The 22710-nt window shown below is 36.0% G+C and overlaps 1 protein-coding gene across 1 annotated transcript in view; it reads left to right on the top strand.

Moving 5' to 3' along the window:
• LOC110462205 (putative all-trans-retinol 13,14-reductase) overlaps positions 1 to 15250 on the top strand; it is a 31282-nt gene extending 16032 nt beyond the window's left edge. Inside the window, exons 6-12 of the mRNA XM_021516058.1 lie at positions 1927 to 2124; positions 2983 to 3102; positions 6342 to 6462; positions 7336 to 7466; positions 8243 to 8409; positions 9718 to 9877; positions 11549 to 15250. Coding sequence (XP_021371733.1) covers positions 1927 to 2124; positions 2983 to 3102; positions 6342 to 6462; positions 7336 to 7466; positions 8243 to 8409; positions 9718 to 9877; positions 11549 to 11679 — 1028 coding nt within the window. The 3' untranslated portion in view covers positions 11680 to 15250. The remainder of the gene's footprint in view (positions 1 to 1926; positions 2125 to 2982; positions 3103 to 6341; positions 6463 to 7335; positions 7467 to 8242; positions 8410 to 9717; positions 9878 to 11548) is intronic.
• The last annotated feature ends 7460 nt before the right edge of the window (positions 15251 to 22710 follow it).

The raw sequence follows: 22710 nt of genomic DNA, 5'->3' as shown, positions 1-22710 counted from the left end.
GCTGGTTTTACATGCACTATATATTTTCACAATGAAATTTGTCTCAACCGAACGATATAGGAACCATCTATTTCTTGCAAAAAAACCTGTTATCCAGTCTTGCCTGGAAGATTAGCGGTTATTTTCATTTTTAGCTTACCTGGCCCGAAGGGCAAAGTGAGCTTATGCCGTGGTGCGGTGTCCGTCGTCCGTCCGGCGTCAATTTTTTACTTTAAACAACTTCTTCTCAATAACCAAGAGGTCAAGGGGATGCTATTTGGCCAGAGGCATGCTATGATGAAGGGCTACCAAATTTGTTTAAAATAATGAACTTTGCCAATTTTTAAGGTCACAGGGGTCAAATATGTTAAAATCTTTCAACAACTTCTTCTGAATAACCAGAAGGCCCCCAGTGATGATATTTGGTGAGGGATATGCAGGAATAAAGGGTTACCAAGTTTGTTCAATTGAATGACCTTGACTTATATTCAAGGTCACAGGGGATCAAATAAGTTTAAAACTTTCAAACAACATCTTCTGATCAACCAGAAGGTCTAGGGTGCTGATATTTGGCCAGTATCATGCTGGGATAAAACGCTTCGAAGTTGTTTCAAATGAATGACCTTGCCATATATTCATGGTCCAAGGGATCAATATGTTTACAATCTTTCAACAACTTCTTCTGAACAACCAAACAGCCCAGGATGATGATATTTAGCAAGAATCATGCTTTGATAATGGGCAACCAAGTTTGTCCAAATGAATTACCTTGACTTAGTAAAATGACCTCTTTTGAATAACCAAGAGGCCTATGATGTTGATATTTGACCAGTAACATGCAGGAAAAAACCGCTTCAAAGTTTGTTCAAATGAATGACTTCGACTTATATTCATGGTCACAGGGGTCAAATATGTTTGAAACCTTGAAACGACTTCTCCACCAAAAGGCACACAATGATGATTTTTGGCCCGTAACATGATGGGAAAAAGGGCTACCAACTTTGTTAACATGAATGATATTGACCTTTATTTAAGGTCAAAGGGGTCAAATATGTTTAAAATCTTTAAACGATTTCTTTTTATTAACCATAAGGCCTAGAATGTTCATATCTGGTCCGTAGCATGTTTGATAAAGGGCTACCAAGTTTGTTAAAATGAATGACCTTGACTTATATTCAAGGACACAGGGGTCAAATTTGTTAAAAATGTTCAAACGACTTTTTCTGAATAACCATGAGGCCCAGGGTGTTAATGTTTGCCCAGTAGCATGTTTGGATGAAGGGCGATCAAGCTTGTTCATTTAAATGACCTTGACTTTCGTTCAAGGGCACATTGGTCAAATATGTATACACCTTTAAATGACCTAATCTCACTAAAGAAAAGGTCAAGGGTAGTGCTATTTGTCAGGTTGCATCCTAAGATGAAGGACTATAAAGTGTATTCATTGTAATGACCTTGTTTGACTTTCAAGGTCACAGGGGTCAAATGTTTTAACATCTTTTAACAGGTTCTTTTGAATGATTTATTGTCATAAGTACTGATATTTTGTCTATAGATTTACTTTATATCACTTTTAAGGTTACATGTGTGAGATTAATACCAAGTGAGCGATGCAGGCCCATTGGGCCTCTTGCTCCTTTCTGGATTTAAGCTTCAAATCTACGTGATATTTCATAATTGTAGTATATCAGATTATATCATAGACTTGAATTATATTCCAATTAGTGATTTCTACAAGCTTCCTCTTACCATTATAGATATATACTTAAAACTGGTCTGGACAGCATTCGCACTGTGTAAATCCCCGTGCCTGTGCTGTTTGATACTATTTTAATTGATGTTTTAGCAAAGTAGAGTAATACACATCGAAAACTATGTATGTATACATACATATGTCAGTGTTTCTGCATTGTTTGTCAAGAATAACATTGGTAATTTTATTTGCAGGCATTGTGCCGTCCGAATCTTCCTTCGGTCTGCACGCAATGATATTGAATCACTACCTAGATGGCGCCTACTACATCCGGGGCGGTTCAAGTGAAGTTGTGTTCCATACCATCCCAATTATAGAGGGCGCTGGGGGTCAGGTGCTGGTGAAGGCACCCGTAAACAAGATACTGATGGACTCTTCTGGACACGCACATGGTACAATATTGGTCTTTCTTAAAAAAAAAAATCTTCAAAAAGATAGAAAAATTACATAGATAAAATAGATATTGCTTTTAAATTTATAAGAATTAAACGTTTTATTTTTTTTTATTTTTTTATTTTGCTGATATGACTTATGTCACATAAATTGGCCAATATTAAAAACACCCAATAGACTTGCAAGGTTCCGTTTTTCGCATTTACGATTTCAATTTTGATGACCCATTATTTCATCACCGACGTCTGCCGTTCTACCGTTGTTCGGTTTCAAAATTCATGATTACCATAATTGAACAGACAATATATCATGCATAAACAGTTTAAACATAGTTTTGTAATAAAGCAACAACACTCCTTGTTTGCAGCGGATATACATAACTATTTGAGCGCTAAGCGCACTCCATTATATATTCTTCCGAACAGTAAACGTCCAATAAAGACAGGTTTTGGTGTTTCGAAAATTGAATTTTACTCTTGTCTAATTTACTAGGTAGCTATATCGTAAAGTTATGCAACATGAACCGTCGATATAGAGAGTTGTAGAATACAATGTTTTTATTTACTCCTATACATGTGCTACTTACAGGTGTGAAAAATACGATAATTATGAAAAAATACAAGAAAATACCGTAGTGACAATAAAACCGTAATTATAACTCATGTTAAAAAAATAGGGCAGGTTATATTGAGACAATTGAAAGTGTTCCAAAAGAATAAGACCAGGTGTTCCGGGAGGTAAGCGTCTTCTGCTTCACTAACAACATCGTCTATATAAATCTACGATAAATCATGTTTGGAATGTTACAGCTGTTTAGGTAAGATATTAATACTATCTTTCCGTGGATTTTAATACAGGTGTAGAAGTCCAGACGAAGGAGGCCACTATACAAATATACGCCAAACGAGTTATATCAGATGCAGGGTTATTCAACACATTCTTCAAGCTCCTGCCCAAGGAAATTGCTTCAAAATCATGTGAGGAGAATTTCATTTTTACAATATAAAAGTTCTGTAGGAACATCACATTTATCAATGTATGATGCACGATATGTTTTACACGTAATGCCTTAAGGATCCCTGTTTCACTGGAACCAAAACACTAGAGAATTGCAATGTAGTTTTTCATACATCAGTAACCATCTCTTTATTTTGTTTTGTAAATCCAGTGGGGCTGGACCCAGGGACGACCGCTTATCAGTAGTTCAAGTAGTTAGAGCGACCTTATTGTTTTAGGGGATCCAGAATTCGGCGACGACCCATTGCCTTTTTTGTTCTCAGAACACAGTTTTAAAAATTCTGTTGTTCATTTCATCTTTATTGTTATCACGCAAGAAGTGAGTTTCTTTTCAGAAATTATCTATTTAAGCTTTTGTCACGTAGGTTAGATGTTTCCATATTCACAGTTGCAAATTTTGCACCGGTGCGAGGATCCTTAAAGCAGGAATATACCAAACCGATGGAAAATTTAATGTCTGAGTTTGTAAAAATAAGTTTTTACCACAGATTATCTCTCCACCTACTTATTAGATTTACTTATTAAATGACCACAGCTGTCGATGGGCCGTTAAACATAAACAAACAAACAATTTACTTAATAGTAAAAAGAAGTATTCAAGTTTTGAAAGAACTCTCACGCCAACAGGATGCGTGATTTCTCAAAAAGTGTGCTGAAAATGATCCAAATGGAAGAATTCAATGACCGTTTTTAGAAACACAAATCGCTTTCTTGAGGTATCAAAGAAACTGCTATTTTACAAAAAAAGCAGAACGCTAAATGGTTGCAGGAACCCTGTATTATACGGGTAGCAATTTTGACCTATTGACCAACAAAGCAGCTGTGTAGGATTCAGTATGTGTTAAATATCTGTGATTAAGGGCAGCACTCAAGAGACCATGTAAGTACTGGATAACATTAAATATTCGTTGTATATAAACATTCGTGGTTTTCGTGGTTTCTATTGCACCACGAAAATAAATACAACTAATTTGAATGATATATGTATCTACTATTAAAGGATTTCCATGAAAGTTTGTACAAAACGATCTTAAATGCTTCAAAGCAGGGAAAAAAATACCCACGAATATTTCGTGTTATAGTTCTCTCAAGAAATGATAGAGAAAATATTTTTGCAAACTGTGTGTTAATGTCCAACTGTTCGTCCAACTGACGAAATCTGTGGCGTTTTACACCAATTTAAATTTCCACTTTTTGGCCCTTAGCATCACCGATGGTCCCTAGAAGGACGAAACCTGTATGATGAGGTGTAACTCAATACGAAACGTGTATGATGAGGTGTAACTCAATATGAAACCTGTATGATGAGGTGTAACTCAATTTTGGCATACTGTATCTTACCAAACTGAATTATAATACACATGTGTATGTCTTGCGTTCATCTTTCTGAAAAAAACGTTTCAATGAATTAACGTCATACCCGCCAAAAAAGTTGCATTTCTTTGCCTGATTTTATCATTAGTTATGAATTTCCTGGTCGCTTTCCTGGTTCTGGCTAAACGGATGGGTGTACACTATATACTGTCAATACTAGAACACATCGGTCAATGATGGAGTATATACTGTCACTACTAGAACACATCGGTCATTGATGGAGTATATACTGTCAATACTAGGACACATCGGTCAATGTTGGCGTATATACTGTCAATACTAGAACACATCAGTCCATAATGGAGTATATACTGTCAATACTAGAACACATAGGTCAATGATGGAGTATATACTGTCAATACTTGGACACATCAGTCAATGATGGAGTATATACTGTCAATACTAGGACACATCGGTCAATGATGGAGTATATACCGTCAATACTAGGACACATCGGTCAATGATGGAGTATATACTGGCAATACTAGAACACATCAGTCAATAATGGAGTTTATACTGTCAATACTAGAACACATCGGCCAATGATGGAGTATAAACTGTCAATACTAGGACACATCAGTCAATGATGGAGTATATACTGTCAATACTTGGACACATCAGTCAATGATGGAGTATATACTGTCAATACTTGGACACATCAGTCAATGATGGAGTATATACTGTCAATACTAGAACACATCGGTCAATGATGGAGTATACTGTCAATACTAGAACACATCAGTCAATAATGGAGTATAAACTGTCAATACTAGAACACATCAGTCAATAATGGAGTATATACTGTCAATTCTAGAACACATCGGTCAATGATGGAGTATACTGTCAATGCTAGAACACATCAGTCAATAATGGAGTATAAACTGTCAATACTAGAACACATCGGTCAATGATGGAGTATATACTGTCAATACTAGAACACATCAGTCAATAATTGAGTATATACTGTCAATACAAGAACACATCGGTCAATGATGGAGTATATACTGTCAATACTAGAAGACATCGGTCAATGATAGAGGATATACTGTCAATACGAGAACACATCGGTCATTGAAGGAGTATAAACTGTCAATACTAGGGCACATCAGTCAATGATGGAGTATATCCTGTCAATACTAGAACACATCGGGCAATGATGGAGTATAAACTGTCAATACTAGACCACATCGGCTAATGATGGAGTATATGCTGTCAATACTAGAACGCATCGGTCAATGATGGCGTATATACTGTCAATATTAGGACACATCGGTCAATGTTGCCGTATATACTGTCAATAGTAGAACACATCGGTCACCCCCGGAGTATATACTGTCGATACTAGAACACATCAGTCAATAATTGAGTAGATACTGTCAATACAAGAACACATCGGTCAGTGATGGAGGATATACTGTCACTACTAGAACACATCGGTCAATGATGGAGTATATACTGTCAATACTAGGACACATCGGTCAATGTTGGCGTATATACTGTCAATACTAGAACACATCGGTCATTGATGGAGTATAAACTGTCAATACTAGGACACATCAGTCAATGATGGAGTATATACTGTCAATACTAGAACACATCGGTCAATGATGGAGTATAAACTGTCAATACTAGGACACATCGGTCAATGATGGAGTATATACTGTCAATACTAGAACACATCGGTCAATGATGGAGTATAACATTTTGTTTGTTTGTTAAACGAATAATAAATAAAACGATAAGGCATCGTGTAGACGTTATATTATAACAAATAAACGCACTGAGGAGAACTAAAAATCAATCTTAATCATAATTTGTCTTGCAGGTTTATATCCTATGATCAAACAGGTAGGGAACAGTCTTTCCTTCCTAACGGCATTCATCGGTTTGAAGGGTACCAAGGAGGAGCTAGGTCTCAAGGCACACAATATGTGGACATTTACCAGGTATTTTGTTATGATTTTCGTATTCTATAAACGTGGTATTTTAGCGCTCTCATTGTTTTAAACGGTCAATGGTACATGTGATCTGTTAAGCTATAGTAGATTATTGCAATAATAATGTGAAAATCTACAACAGTTCATGACCATGGGTGTTTCATTTTTTTTGGCTATTCCAAAATAATAGCATTTTTAAATAAAAGAAGCACTGAAGTGCTGACGTCATGTATCTATCCCAACACTTTGGTGCCATATTTGTAATTCTAACTAATGTGTAGTAGACATTGGTCGCCTATGAAGTTATAGCTTCATGTTGCGTTTTGTGCAAAATTGTTTTTGTTTTTATCCGAAATGAATTAATTTTGATCAACTACATGTTTGCACCTGTCATTTAAATCCGATATTAAGGATAACCAAGATTTTTTGTGGCTATTATGTTATGACGGAATTTCGCGCATAACTCGAATCACGAATTTTTGCAAACTGCACATGTTACTTCTAAACTAATACTGGTAATCCCTTAGATATATAAGGTGAAAAGTTAAGCTTTTCTAAGAAATATTATTATGAAATTTGTTGCTTAAGAGAAACACCTTGATGCAGAAAAATATGAGATCATTTTGCTGAAGCCTTTCTTTAATAGAGCAAACAAAAACCCATTCCATGATAAAATGATGTAATATTTTGATCTATTTTGATATTTTGAGGCTGTTTATAATTACAACTACAGCGTGTAGTAATATATATTTTATTCTGCCTGTTTATGTAAGCGAACGTTTCTGTCGACATCCTGGTGTAATCGTTAAATAAAGTTTCAAGCGACATTTTTACAATAACTGTAGGTCTTTATCCTTAAACGGAACATTATAAATCCTGTAGAACTGACCAAGAACAAGCCATGAATGAATACCTCGCCCTTTCTGCGGAGGAACTTCACGGCTATCAAATCCCACTCATGTTTGCCTCGTTTCCATCTGCCAAGGATCCATCATGGGAAAAGCGAAATCCAGGTAATCTAACGCATGATTTCAAGAATTTAGAAGCGTTTAACAAAAGTGAACCCCTAGTGTGTCCCACTGCGTGATCGTTAGATGCGACTAATGCGCCCACAGGTAGATCGGGCGTGGATTCTTCTATGTTTTCTTATTAGGGGACATTGAAAAATCAACAATAGACCTGCTGTGTCTCACTGCATGTGTACCAACAAAGGCGACACATGTGGGGCCTCCTGTATAATTGGGTTTTACTCGTTTTCTACGAAGGGGACATGGAAGAGACCACTATTGATATGCTGCTCCCTTTGCAACACTTGCGATCTTTTTTGTTAACTAGGAATCTTTTTTGTTTCCTATCTTCTTTTGTTTCTTTTAACTTTCTGTTTGTTACCCTAAACAAACAAACAATCAAACAAACATACGAATTACAAAAAAGAAATAGAGAATAGTTCTTAACTATGGGTTTAGCTATTTACATGGTAGGTAGGAAAGTTCATCTTTTTAGTTTAATAGGAAGTTTTTAATTGATCTTATCTTGAATTGAGTGAAATCGGTAGCCGATATCAGAATTGTCGAAGAAGTCTTATAATGTGATTTCACAATATACATTGTATATTTCCCAGTAAACATAACGTCTTTCACTTATTTTCAAAACATTTAGAACCGGATTCAAAAGTATAGCTAATGCTACAACCTCTGAAGACACAAATAACAACACTAAATTGTCACAGAGCTATTAGTGTTTTACCCTTTCTTATGTTACTGATAAAAATGAATGATTTTCTTTGTAGGGAAAAGCACGTGCTTAATCATCACTCTAGCCAAATCCGAATGGTTCATGCAATGGAAAGAACAGAGAGTAAAGCGGAGGGATGACGAGTATAAAGATCTAAAGAACGCCATTGGCAGACAAATGTGGAACCAACTTATCAAGATTAACCCTTTGTTAGAAGGCAAGGCAAGTAGCCGAGCAACCAGACCTCTGTTGGTTTACGTTTACCAGTAGTCAGTAAAAAATAATACGATTGGTGGCAATAACAAACAAGGGCTTCCATAGTAAAATATATACATTTGCTCCATTGCAATGCATTGAGAAGGCAAATGTTGCTATTATCATTAATCTCCATTTTGACGTCATCAATTTCATTGTTATCATGACTCAATTTGCTGTACAAAACTGTTCGAAATAACTAAAAAAAAAGCGTCACTCCTTTACTGAAAATGTAAATATAAATAATGAACATTTTAGCAAATTTTCCCTAACCATGGTTACCTTTTACCAACGTTTGAGTAACTTGGGCCAGAATGTCTTTGACACAGGTTGTATAAGGTTTTATATATAGATAAGACTTCGTCAATCATATATTTGCGTTCTTTAAAATATCAAAGAGAAACCAATTGTTATTTTGATCTACAGAAATATCAAACGATTCTATTTTACGGTTCAAAGATTTTTTATATGCATTTTGGGAGTAACCGTATCTCACAAATGCGAAACCCATGATTTCGTTTCCATTACTGCTGATGATATTTTAGATGAAGCATGCAAGCTGGCACAATAAACAGGATAAATGATAAACTCTTTGTTAAGTCAAAATTTATAATCATGCTCTCAGATAAATAGCAAACCCCGGTTATCTCAAGTCCTTGTCAAGTTCCGAACAACTTTGGTATTCCGTCTTTGCGTATTGCAGAGTTATCTTCTCTTGGGAGCAGGGATTGATTGTTACGTTACTTGTTTGTGAGAGTAACGTCATCAATTTTTGAGAAAACGACGTAATGTTCTCACACAAACCAATGACGTAACAATCAATACCTGCTACAAAGAGAAGATAACTCTGCAATATGCAAAGACGGAATTTCCGTTCACATGTCACCGAGGAATATGTGCACTCTTTTTTTTTTTGGGTCACATATTCCCCGTGCAAGACTATCCCAGTTGAGAACATCCTTGTTTCTCAGTTGAGTGAGGTTTAAGTGTGCTCATGTTTTATGTCGTATTCACAGTGTCTTTGATCACAGACGAATTTTATTCTTTTCCTGGATTTGACAGAAACCAATGACAGGTGCTGCAATGGATGCTCACCGCTTCCTAGCGCATGGATTCCGGCTCCAGTTTGGTGTGGTGCTTCACTTTGTCTTTCATGCTGGTTTGCTGTCCTGTCCGTCCTTGTTGTAATTCAGTACTTACTAGCTATGACTAACACTTTGGTCATCTTGCAATTGTTTAACCATTGTAATTATGTAACTTATTTTATTCATATAGGACGAGTTTATTGAGATGGGTACCCCTCTGAGTAATGCTCACTACCTAGGTTCTCCTGAAGGAGAAATGTATGGTCTTGAACATAGCGTAGAACGATTTTCGCCACCAGCAGCTGTCCATCTAAGGGCGGAAACGGATATACCAGGCCTTTTCCTCACAGGTAAGTAACAAAAGGTACACTTCGAAGATCACTTCCCCAACCCATACATCACACACATTTATAATGAAAGCAAGATAATACAAAAGTGTAAACAAAACACAATTCAAACTCAAAATTGTTTATCAGTAAATTAAACTAAAAAAACCCACAAAAAACTACAAAATATGAAAAAGGAAGAATTCATATGTAAATATTTGGAAAGTACAAGTAGTAAAACCAGGTGTTTCGGAAGGGTAGGCGTCTTTTGCTCGTCGACGACTCCAGGACAAAACCAAGTAATGTCACGTCCTCAAAGTTGTGGCAAGGAAAATATTTGGTACACTAATGAACATAATCAGATATATCAACATTCATATCGCACAGAAAACTAAAACGTTTACGCATAAGATCATCACAGGATCATAAAACGTAAGACCGTGGTCTTCATCAATTTGAATTTCACCAAACCCTTCCTCGTAATATTGACCATTTGTAGTCGTCATCTGTCACGGGGATCATGATATTCGGATCAAGTGTATGAATATCGAATTAACTACGACAAGTAAAATGCTAGGTTAGAGAAACAGGGATGATGCTCTCAAGAAAGAGAATGTTCACGACCGGAAAATAGAAATTGTTACGCTTGTCGCACAGCTTAGATGGTCATGTTGTAAAGTAAGCGGCTGATATAAAGAGTATGTAGTTGCCTTTATTTCAGATTCAGAAGTCTACAAGGCCAATTTATTTCTTGTTATCTAAAGAAAACACATCGTGTATACGTCTGAAAGTGAAATTTGATGGATTTGGCAAGGTCTTTGTTACCTGTTGTGATATGCTCTTCGATGGATCCAGCTTCGAATCAGAAGAAAACCATGTCGTAAAAGTAGGACACAGTTTGTCCCCGTTAGTATGGCACCAGTCTGCTAGAAAAACTGACTACCCCGACCTTTATGAAATAGGGTCAACCTATCCTTCTCACGATGTCAGCCTCGGTATATTTCTAAAATAGACATCAAAATAGCTACAAATCCGTTTGAACAGTATGATACGGTAATTTCTACCCACCCCTGTTCATTCAGTAATAAGTAAATTGACGTTATTAAATATGCATGATTATATAAGTAATAATCAACGTATCGTGTAAGATTTGGTTTATTGGGTTGACCTATTAACAACTTAGGTCATTTGAGGACGCGTCGTCTCAGTGTGTGTGATGTGCGCGTGTAAATATTTGTTTCGTGTGCTGAAGGCGTTATGTTTATGTAGATGCCTCCTTGCAATATCACGGATCTTATGACGACTTGGGAGTGCTACGCCACCAAAATACTATGCCGAACGCACAAAGAATTTGGTCACATTATTCTTACAACAGATACGATTACATAAAAACCGATTTTTTATATGAATAAATGACTAAGTAATGTATGTTAAAGTCTAACATATAAAGTACGTCAAGTTACCTACCTGATAAATGACATAATCGAAAACAAATAAACGTACATTATCTATTCCTACAATTTAAGATAGAAAACAGGTGAATTTTTGCAATAGTCTGTCCTTACCTTACATTATCAAATTTCAATTAAGGAGCAATATTTATCAACACTTTCCATTATTACAGACTATTGTAGCCTGCGGAAAATGTTATCGGTCGAGGAGAAGTTTTACCTAACATCTATTTTTGTCTTTCAGGTCAAGATATATTGACGGCCGGATTTACGGGAGCTTCGTTTGCCGCACTGCTCTGTGCTTCGACGATACTCAACCGAAATGTACACGACGATTTAACTCAGCTCGTGAAAGACATGAAGAAATCAGCATAGATATAAACTTACCTTTTATCATGAAGTTTGTCAAGTTAGATATGTACTGTATTAGTACGATGTCGTTGTGCTAATATTTTACAGTGTTTTTGTGTATACACCTGTGGCGGATATTGCGTTGTTACGAATTGACGAAATCCTTGGCCATTGTTTTTGCTTCGATAATTATTCCATTGTTTTGAATATTAGTAATGTACCACCAGAAGAACAATGTTAGTGCACTGAACATAAAATTTCGATAACCGAAATCTCATGAACAACGTTATAGCTTTATCTATATATACAAATATATACTAATGAATAGCCAACGACTCGTTGTTAATTTTATGAGTTAACGAGTGGGTATTCCTTAATTATTCCGTTGCAATGATTTTTTGTAGTTGTTTGTCGATTATTTTGTCGCTATAAATGTAGGTGAATCACTTTGTCGCTACAAACACTCGTTATTAAATTAAATGAATGTCTGCCCTTGGCAGTAACTGTGTTATGAGTCTGAGTTTATAATCCAAAGTCGTTATCTTCGATATTCTGAGGGTTACGCTCATTACGCTCTCTACAACCCTGGATTCTGTCCTGGCAAAATAGAAGGCACGCCATAAGTTATAAAATTGGTCTTGGGTAAAAATCCCACTAACCAATTAATAGACTGATACATGTACTTTGAAGATTGCAGGGAAGTGACACATGATGTTTGATATACATCAAAGACTTAAACAAGTCTTCTTGTATCATCCACAAGGTGGCGCACACTGAGACATTGCTTTTGGCATGTCATACTCCAGGGACGCAGCGAGCGAAAGTCAGCGTTATAACTGGATTATCGAGGATGTAAGTCGTTAGTGGTGTGTGGCAGTCATTACGAAGATACTCTGCAAGTAAAAGATTATACATGTATGGGTATTTATGTGTGCTAGTAATTGAGTACAAAAATGTTTACATTTGTCTGTAAGCAAGTGCTTGTGTACTTGAATTTGTGAGTTATCAAGAGTATGTGTATTTAAAATTGTACGTTAACAAGTGTATGTGTTTTAGCGCGTCTGGCGCGAAGTGAAAGTTGAGCTAATGGTATGGTGTGTTGTCCGTCGTCTGTCAACTTTTTCTATGAACGACTTCTTCAGAATAACCTGGAGGCCCAGAGTACTGAGACCTAACCATTAGGTACCTGGGACAGAGGGATATAAGGTTTTCCTTAATAAATTACTTTGACCTACTCTCACGGTCACAGGGATCAATTATGTAAATACCTTTGAACAACTTGTTCCGCAATTCCAACAGGTCCTGGGTGAGGAAATTTGACCAGTAGCATGCTGGGATGGAGTAGTATAAAGTTTCATTTAGTCTGGAACATTCCAGAGCCAAGGAGATTCAATATATGGAAATATTTGCAAAAATACTTTTATTGAGAATATTTTCCTATGATTGTGCAAATATTATAGGTAAGCGATACAGACCCTCTGGGCCTCTTGTTTTAAATATCACGAAACAAGTGCAAGTGTATTAAGATATATCTGGAAACAAGTGTATGGGTATTTAAATTTGTAAGTAAACAGGTGTTTGTGTATTTAAAATTGTTTATAAACATGTGCATGTGTATTTAAAATTGTCAGTCTATAATTAGAGTATGTGTATATATATGCGTCAGTAAAAACTGTATAGGCCTATGTTTTCCGGAAACGAGTGTATTTTTGCCGAAATATATCGTTGAACGAGTTGATGTATTAAAATATGTTACGAGTGTCTTTAAATTACTGTTGAATGAGTGAATGTGTATTTGAATACAAATTATGTCATATAAATTTGTTAGTTATAAAGTGTAGCAAGAATCATGTTAAGATAGTATGAAATCAGAATTAAATGAAACTAAGACAAGATATGAACGAAGGGAAGATTAACTCGGAGACCATTGAAAAAATAAACGGAAAGTCAGGCCTGCTTCATCGACGAACACCGCCACGTGAATCTATGTCGAATCAATGTAGTTGTACTTTCTGAAAGAGAAAACGTGTATAGCGACAACGAATATACAAGGAACGATGATGAGGATCATCAAAAACGTCGGTATTAATATTACAAAAGACAATAGATCATTGCAGCCATGAAACTTGTCCTTATGTTTCATCATCTAGCAACGTTTATGTAAAATGAGTGTGAATATATTGAAATTTTCAGTAAATGAGTTTTTGCAGGTTTACATCTAGTGCATGGTTACGCAAGTGAAAAACGAATCTATACAATCAATAAATGGTTGTTTTTATATGCTTATTTACATATCATTTTCACTGGCTTTAAATATGAACCATATCAAAATCCAATTTAACTATTGAAAATCGATTTTTGTGATAGTGACGTCATTCATGTTATGACGTGATAAATAGAACGCTGGCTTTTACTGACCACAATCGGTTCATTTATTATATTGAATAAATATTATTATTATTATTATTTTTTTTAATTTAAGATACATGCTAAGTAAGGTGAATTTGTTTTTGCGAGGAGGTCATTTCGTATATGTCTACTTTTTAATGCTTGACAATCATATTTCGTTTGAGTGCTATCATGTTTATATATGAACAATAAAATATTAATATTTTTGTTGTGACGTTAGCAGTATGGTTTGCACTGAGCTATATGCATATTCTATGAAGTGCGTAAGCAATCCAACTACTGTTCACATAGTCGCTACTGGAGAGAGCGTGCTCTGTTGCATTGTAGCTTACTCTTACAACTAAGTAATGTTACTCTTTAGCGTTTGTAGCCTGCTTTTACTTCTATAATAAGAGTATTCTATAGCTCTGTAGACAACGGAACCTTTTTGTCATTTTTGAACCGAAGCTTTTTATTGAGAGCTGAAAATAATACTAATATACCGCTTGTATAAAGGAGTACATGATTCATTAAAAAATCGTTTTGGTTCCGGACTCTGCCACATATACCCAAGGCTAAATACTTAACTAAATTTCCAATCCGACTGCTGAAGCCGTCTATGCCTGTCGAGTGCGCTTTAAATTGTTGTTTATAAAAGATAATATAGTCAAATTACAATGATTTATACAAATCAATCAACCAAATAGCTAATCTTCATCAATCAAATGAGTCGAATTTGTTGTTAAATATGTTGTCAAATAACGCTAGTTTTAGACTACTAAGCTCTTATTTTTCATACGATTCACTTTGTTTCGAAAAAGATTCAAAATATTTGTCTTGACCACAAATTATGATACAGGATATCACTGTTTTACCAATGCCACTGTTCATGATGGGAATGACTCGCACAATTTGTAATGTTAAAGGTGTAGATGACGTATTAAAGTGTCACTGTTCATGGTTTGAATGACTTGCACACATCACAGATCTTGATGTGGATAAACTGTACATGTGCCGCCGCTTTTCATGACGTCGATGACGTTGATAAGTGCCATTACCCACATTTGCAGTATATGGGATCATATATGTGAGTGAGAGAAATGCCGGTTATCTGTTTGATATTGACATGAGTAAACAAATAATTATTTACAATGAAGCTAGTCGGTAATTGATATACTGTAGATATATATATGATATACTGTAGATATACATATGATATACTGTAGATATACATATGATATACTGTAGATATACATATGATATACTGTAGATATACATATGATATACATATGCAAGCCTTTATGTATTAACCCGATACTTGGTGACTGGTTGAGGAGTAGAGTCCAATTTGATCATTCCACGTTGATTTGTTTACAGAAGAAACTGATAATTCCTGTGTTTATTTATATAACGCGTACGTGTATTTATTTTATACGGGTTTACAAGCACTAGATAACGATTAATCGTACACGAGGCCAAATAGTCAGGAGTGTACCCCAGTGCGATTTTCTTACATAATCATTCCGTTTGTAACATCTTATGATAAATTGTAAATAAGTCAAAAGTATTATTCAAACGTTAGGAAAACATGTGTGAAAAATTCTTGAATCATTTAAAGACATCAACTAAATATCCTACCATCAATCATCAGATAGCTTTTCGGTCGCAATAGTGAAGGGTTACCCTATGATGTAGTGTATTTATGTAAAAACCTATGTTTTCTTTATTTGACGCCCTACTTCCTATATCTACGAACAATACATTATATGTCATCGTCTTCTGCAGGTGTGTCTGTACAAGTCAGTTTGTCACTTTTGTATGTGTTTTTCCAAGTACGAAGAAGTGTATACAGATTATTGTTTGTTAATTTTGCCTTTGTGATATTAAAGATAACATAATCACAACATCTTTGTTAACGTTTCATGTATATATATACTAGTTCTTAACGGCTAAGAGGCTTTTGACCAAATTTGGTCTGGAGCATCATTGAACGGAGGGCATGGCCCCCCTGGGCAGAGGGGAAGGGTCAAATAGGGGAAATAGAGGAAACTGTTTCTGCTACTCAACAAGTGAAGGGATTTAAACAAAATGCAGTCTGAAGCATGCTTAGGGACAACAGAATCAATTTTGTGTAAACTGAGGTGTGTGGGCCCCTTGCAGATGGGGCGCATAAGGAGAAATAGAGAAAAAAAACATTGAAGAACTCTCCCTTTTACCGATGAAGGGATTTTAACCAAATTTGATCTGGAGCATCTTTGGGCAAAGGGAATTTAATATCTGTTTTGGGGTCCGAAGGACCATGGTGATCTTATGCCATACCGCAGCGTCCGTCGTCTGTCGTCCGTCCGTCAATTTTTCCTTTAATTAAAACGCTACTAGTCCTGAACGGCCAAGTAGATGTTGACTAAATTTGGTCTGGAGCATTCTAAGGCCAAGGGGACTCAATTTTGTATTAATGGTGGGTGTGGCTCCCCTGGGGGCAGAGAGGGGGCCCAATAGGGGAAATAGAGTTAAAACCTTTAAAATCCTTCTTCTACCGTAGCGATTAAGGGATTTTATAGCAAATTCTTTAAAATCCTTCTTCTTCTTTAGGAATGAAAGGATTTGTTCCATATTTGGTATGATGCATCATTGGGTTAAGCGGGACCAATTTTATATAAACTGTGGGTCTGCCCCCCTGGGGGCTGAGGGGCGGTGCCCAATAGGGGAAATATAGCAAATTCTTTAAAATCCTTCTTCTTCTTCTGTAGGAATGAAAGAATTTGTTCCATATTTAGTCTGAATCATCGTTGGGCTAAGGGGGACCAATTTTATATACACCGTTGATCTGGATCCCCAGGGGACTGTGGGGAGGGCCCAATAGGGGAAATAGAGCAAATTCTTTAAAATCCTCCTTCTTCTCTAGGTATAGGTGTAGGTATGTGTATATGTAGAGTACATACACAAGTGTAGGTGTGTGTACTTGTAGAGTATATACAGGTGTATGCGTGTGTATATGTAGATAACATCCACAAGTGTAGGTATGTGTACATGTATATTACATACACATGTGTAGGTATGTGTATATGTAGATTACATACAGGTGTAGGTATGTGTATTTGTAGATTACATACAGGTGTAGGTATGTGTATATGTCGATTACATACACAGGTGTAGGTATGTGTAAATGGATATTACATATACAGTTGTATGTATGTGTATATGCAGATTACATACACAGGTGTAGGTATGTGTACACGTAGAGTACATACAGGTGCAGGTATGTGTACATGTATATTAAATACACAGGTGTAGGTATGTGTACACTTATAGTACATACACAAGTGTAGGTATGTGTACACTTAGAGTACATACACAAGTGTAGGTATGTGTATATGTAGAGTACATACAGGTGTAGGTATGTGTATATGTAGATTAATTACACACGTGTAGGTTTGTGAACATGTAGAGTATATACAGGTGTAGGTATGCGTATATGAAAAGTATATACAGGTGTAGGTATGTGTATATGTAGATTACATAAAGGTGTATGCATGTGTATATGTAGATTACATACAGGTGTAGATATGTGTATATTTAGAGTGCATACACAGGTGTAGGTATGTGTATATGTAGAGTGCATACACAGGTGTAGGTATGTGTACATGTAGAGTACATACAGGTGTAGGTATGTGTACATGTAGAGTACATACACAGGTGTAGGTATGTGTATATGTAGAGTACATACAGGTGTAGGTATGTGTATATGTAGAGTGCATACACAGGTGTAGGTATGTGTACATGTAGAGTACATACAGGTGTAGGTATGTGTATATGTAGAGTACATACACAGGTGTAGGTATGTGTACACTTAGAGTACATACACAGGTGTAGGTATGTGTACACATAGAGTATATACAGGTGTAGGTATGTGTACACATAGAGTATATACAGGTGTAGGTATGTGTACACGTAGAGTACATACACAAGTGTACAAGTGTCATTTCCATTAACCTTAGTACTTGTATATTCTATATCAACACAACATTTCCGAGGTGACTAGGTTTTGTCCTCGGTTGAACATAACTATTATAGGCTTGTAATAAATACGCGGAGGGAACTTCCGTTCGAATTAGTATGGGTAGTCCCATCATCAGCCCTACTGTTCCTTCATCAATCTAGAAGTAATCCACTCTGTAGCATACGTACATATTGAAGCATATTCAATTGGTAGTTCAGATGTCCGTCTGTTTGTTTTTCTTTCTATGTCTTTACTTCGTATACTATATTTATCAATAATATTTGAAAGACATCGAACTCGATTTAGACCCATCTTGCAAAGGTGTTACGTGCAGTTCGGTTATTAAAAAATAGATACAAAGATTATCGGACAGCTGCAGGGAAGGAGGACAAAAAGCATCATATTCTTAAATAAGACATATACAAATAAACATATAATACATATACATGTACATAGAAAAATATATTTCATTATCTATACCGTCCATTTACATTTTAACAAATATTGCATATACAAAAAATATATTGATATGCATAGAATCATATATTACATAAACAAGGAAGATTTTTAGAAACATTGTATAAACTATACTCACAAATTGCATAAACATAGAAACACATATTTCGTAAACCTAAAAACAAGGAATACCCTGAGAAACATTGTACCAACAACACGATAGATTACATAAACATAGAAACACATATTACATAAACCTAAAAACAAGGAATACACTGAGAAACATTGTACAAACAACACGATAGATTACAAAAACATAGAAACACATATTACATAAACCTAAAAACAAGGAATACCCTGAGAAACATTGTATAAACAACACGATAGATTACATAAACACAGAAACACATATTACATAAACCTAAAAACAAGAATTACCCTTAGAAACATGATACTTGTTTATATTACATGAACCTAAAAACAAGGAACGACATTATATTAGGGCATTTACATTTGTATTAAAGACATAAGTGATAACGTCAGAAATCAATAATCTTTTGGCAAAACTACTTTGAAAACAGGTTTCAAATAACATCTATTTACTTTTTTCTTCAAAGCAACTGTCACAATAACAAACAAAAATATAAAAGAAGTATAAGATAAGTTTGCGAATTTGTAATACAACATGAATAAAAATAACAATACAGATAGCACATTGCCTGATATCTGGATACTAAATCTTGCATATGTAAAGTTCATACACACGCACCTGCTCCTTTGTTTCACAGTCGTTCTGACAATTTGAATTTCAAACCTGTTGGCCCCTAGCATCACCAAGAGTCCTAGAAGGACGAAACAGGTGTTAAATGTATGATGTAATTAATTTTGGACTTACTGTGTCTAGTACTAAATTTTAAAGGTGCAATTACTTGTGTGTGTGTGTGTGTATGTGTGATACGTTCATCTTTCATAGCAAGTGTATAGTTATTATGAAGGCATATTTCTGTCACCGACTTATGTTAGGTATGTCGACATTTTTTTTTAAAATATGTCGACATAATCTTAGAAAATGTCGACATGTGAACAGACACGCGTATAACAAATAATAAGATAATAAACACACGTACGCATTTCCTAAGTATCCATCTAGTCCATCTTACCGAGAAATGATCAACAGAAAAATTCTTTTTGAACGTATTCTTCGTCACGGCTTCAAAATGCCCCTGGATTCGTCTCTTTTGTTTGAAAATCTAGCTTTTGTGAATCGATGCATGGCAAATCCTGAGATACAGAAGACAAAAAGCATTATGCTCTCTATGAGAAGGAGGTAACAATACCACATGGGGCTGTACTGTGTCATCAGTACCCCAAGTATTGTTGGATTAATCATGCTACCCATAGCGCCAGTCACGATAAACAAGGACGAGATTCGCCCAGTCACGGGCATAAACACGTCTTCTGTCCATGTAAATATTATGGGATATATGATGGAGAGAGACAGTCCCACTAGGGAAGGAGAAATCCACACTGCGACATGAAAATAGTTGGCAGCACTAAAAGTCATTTCTGTTAATACTAGTATTAATACAAAGCTGTAGGTTCCTATCAACTTCACTTGGTCAACATAGCGAACTATAAATGTGTTTACAAATTGTCCTACAGCTACAGACCAGAAGTATAGGGATATTGCTATAGATCCGTCCACTTTTGTCCAATTTAGATGACTGACACAAAATGTTGAAAGAAATTCCACAAACGTTTCCTCTAAACATGTATAAATGGCTGATAGGGCTGACATGTTAAACAATATAATGACCTTCACAGTGACCGGAAGTGGTTCCAGGGGTCGTTCTTTGTCTTCATCAACATTGCGATCAAACTCATCTTGCATACGAAAGTAGATAATGATAAATGGTACCGACATGACAAAGGCTAGAACCGCGGATATTGCATACGAAATATATAAAACAGATGTGTAATAGTATGTGTCACATTCTGTCGTTAAGTTCCTATAAAAATGGATCGGAAATGGGGTAAGAGTTCTATTAAAAGAAATGAAATTCATTTCTGACGACCTGTGTGCGAAAGAGTCATTTCTAGAATCACGATACTGACTCAAGCTGTGAGTCAGGTGTCGACTTTCTGTTTCAAGAAAAGGCGCGGTTACTAATGGAGAAATTATACCACCCAAAGCAAGCCCTAAATGAAGAGCTTGCATCGACGTTTTGCCGTTCTTCTTATTCCATATAGCCACCATTTCTGCACAGCACACTAAAATAAACATTTTACAATTAAAGCAAACCAATACTAACATAATATTAGTCCAATGTTGATAATCTTAAATAATTCGTTCTATATCATTTGCTCGTGGTAAACATAAGTTTCAATACATTGTTGAATAAGAGGTAATAATGCCTTACTGGCAACCTAGCTTTCCAAGTAATACGGTAAAACCATGGTACCCGCTCACTAGTTCAACAATGTTGAGCGTGGCCAGTAGCTGAGTGGATGTCCGCCCACACTATAACCCACTCCGAGAAGTGTCGTCCCGAAACTTGACCTGAGGAAACCCATGAGTCCTCCCTGTTTACCAATGCACCTATCTTAACAACCTGTAAATGGCATCATATAATACCACATGACACCATCGCTGCCATCAAATGTTGGCGGGATCCAACCATCCTCTGACCACGCTCGACGTTGCTTCATGTAAACCAGTGGGCCCGTCCAAGGGTTGTGACGCTTTACTGGAAAAACTAGCTTTCCAGTAAGGCAGTATTTTTCCCTTGTTTATTTTTGTCTATTACACGAACAATTCTCACGAGATAATCAAAATAACAACTACATGCAAATTTTTGATGAGTAAATTGAGAAATAATAGAGACTATCATGTTTAGGAATGGCGAATTAGGAACGTCTACCTATACAGATAAATGGAAAACTAGACCTGCTTTATACCCACTGCATGATGTTGGAAGAGGCGACTAACCCGGGAACCCCTTTAAAGTGTGCGTACCAAAATTGATCGGCTGTCCCCATTGGAACACTTAAGGTATTAATACCTTTATTCTAGGTGGTCTCCCCCTTGGCATCTGTCTTCCTATGACCTTAACTGTTGTTGATTTAAAGAAACAAACATTCCTCTGTTTTTCATGCCTTCGCTGACTACCTGTAGAATTACCTGTATCGGTGTCTTTAATCTCTTACCTTTGGTTACTATCAGTAGAGGTACCGATGCTTTAATCTCTTACCTTTGGTTACTATCAGTAGACGTACCGTTGTTTTAATCTCTTACCTTTGGTTACTATCAGTAGACGTACCGATGTTTTAATCTCTTACCTTTGGTTACTATCAGTAGAGGTATCGATGTTTTAATCTCTTACCTTTGGTTACTATCAGTAGAGGTACCGGTGTTTTCTTTTCCTCGATATATTACTCATTACCTCTCTGTTTTAATATCCATTCTATGTTGTCTATCTTGACCAGTTTCTCCTCCCCCAAAATTTATAAATGATAAATAAATAATAAACCAACAAATAAATATACCTGTATCGATAGATCCTAGGAAGACACCTACTATTAGTTGAACACATAGCATGAACACGTAGTTTCTACACCAAGGAATAAGGATCGAAGATAAACACAGTCCTATCAGGAAAATCCACATCTGAAGAAATTTGTTCAAAAGGTTATATATAGCGCCACTTATTAGTGATCCAATCATGTAGCCAGCAGCAAGTGATGTCATGTAATGGGAGGCAGTTTCCGTGGAGACGCAGGTGATCAGTTGAAGGTCAATGAATGTAGCCCCTCCTTGAGCGAGTGATAATCCCTGTCGAGTAGAATTTTAATGAATACAAGTGCAATCAATAGTCATATGGAACAATCAATATATTACTTGAAATGCAAACTAGGGAAACACCGTTTTATTAGTTCAGTTTGTTAATGCAGATAGCCAAACAAAGCAACTATTTTACTATTTTGTCCATCTTCAGTGGTACTTATATCGTTGAAAGGGCCGGTTTCCAAAACGGCCCCTTCTCTGATTCAAATTTCCTGTTGGTGGTGCATTGCCCATGCCGTTGTGGTCACAAATCTATAAAGTATAAAGATTTAGGTCACTTGGTTTGTTTTTTATGGCTCCTCAAAGTTGTACCTTTCAGAAGCTGTCTAAGTGTTGATAAAATGTGCATGTTATGTAAAATATTAAT

Source organism: Mizuhopecten yessoensis, unplaced genomic scaffold (genome assembly GCF_002113885.1).
Source record: "Mizuhopecten yessoensis strain PY_sf001 unplaced genomic scaffold, ASM211388v2 scaffold10759, whole genome shotgun sequence".
Lineage (NCBI taxonomy): Eukaryota > Metazoa > Mollusca > Bivalvia > Pectinida > Pectinidae > Mizuhopecten > Mizuhopecten yessoensis.
This window is presented reverse-complemented; position numbering and strand designations above follow the sequence as displayed.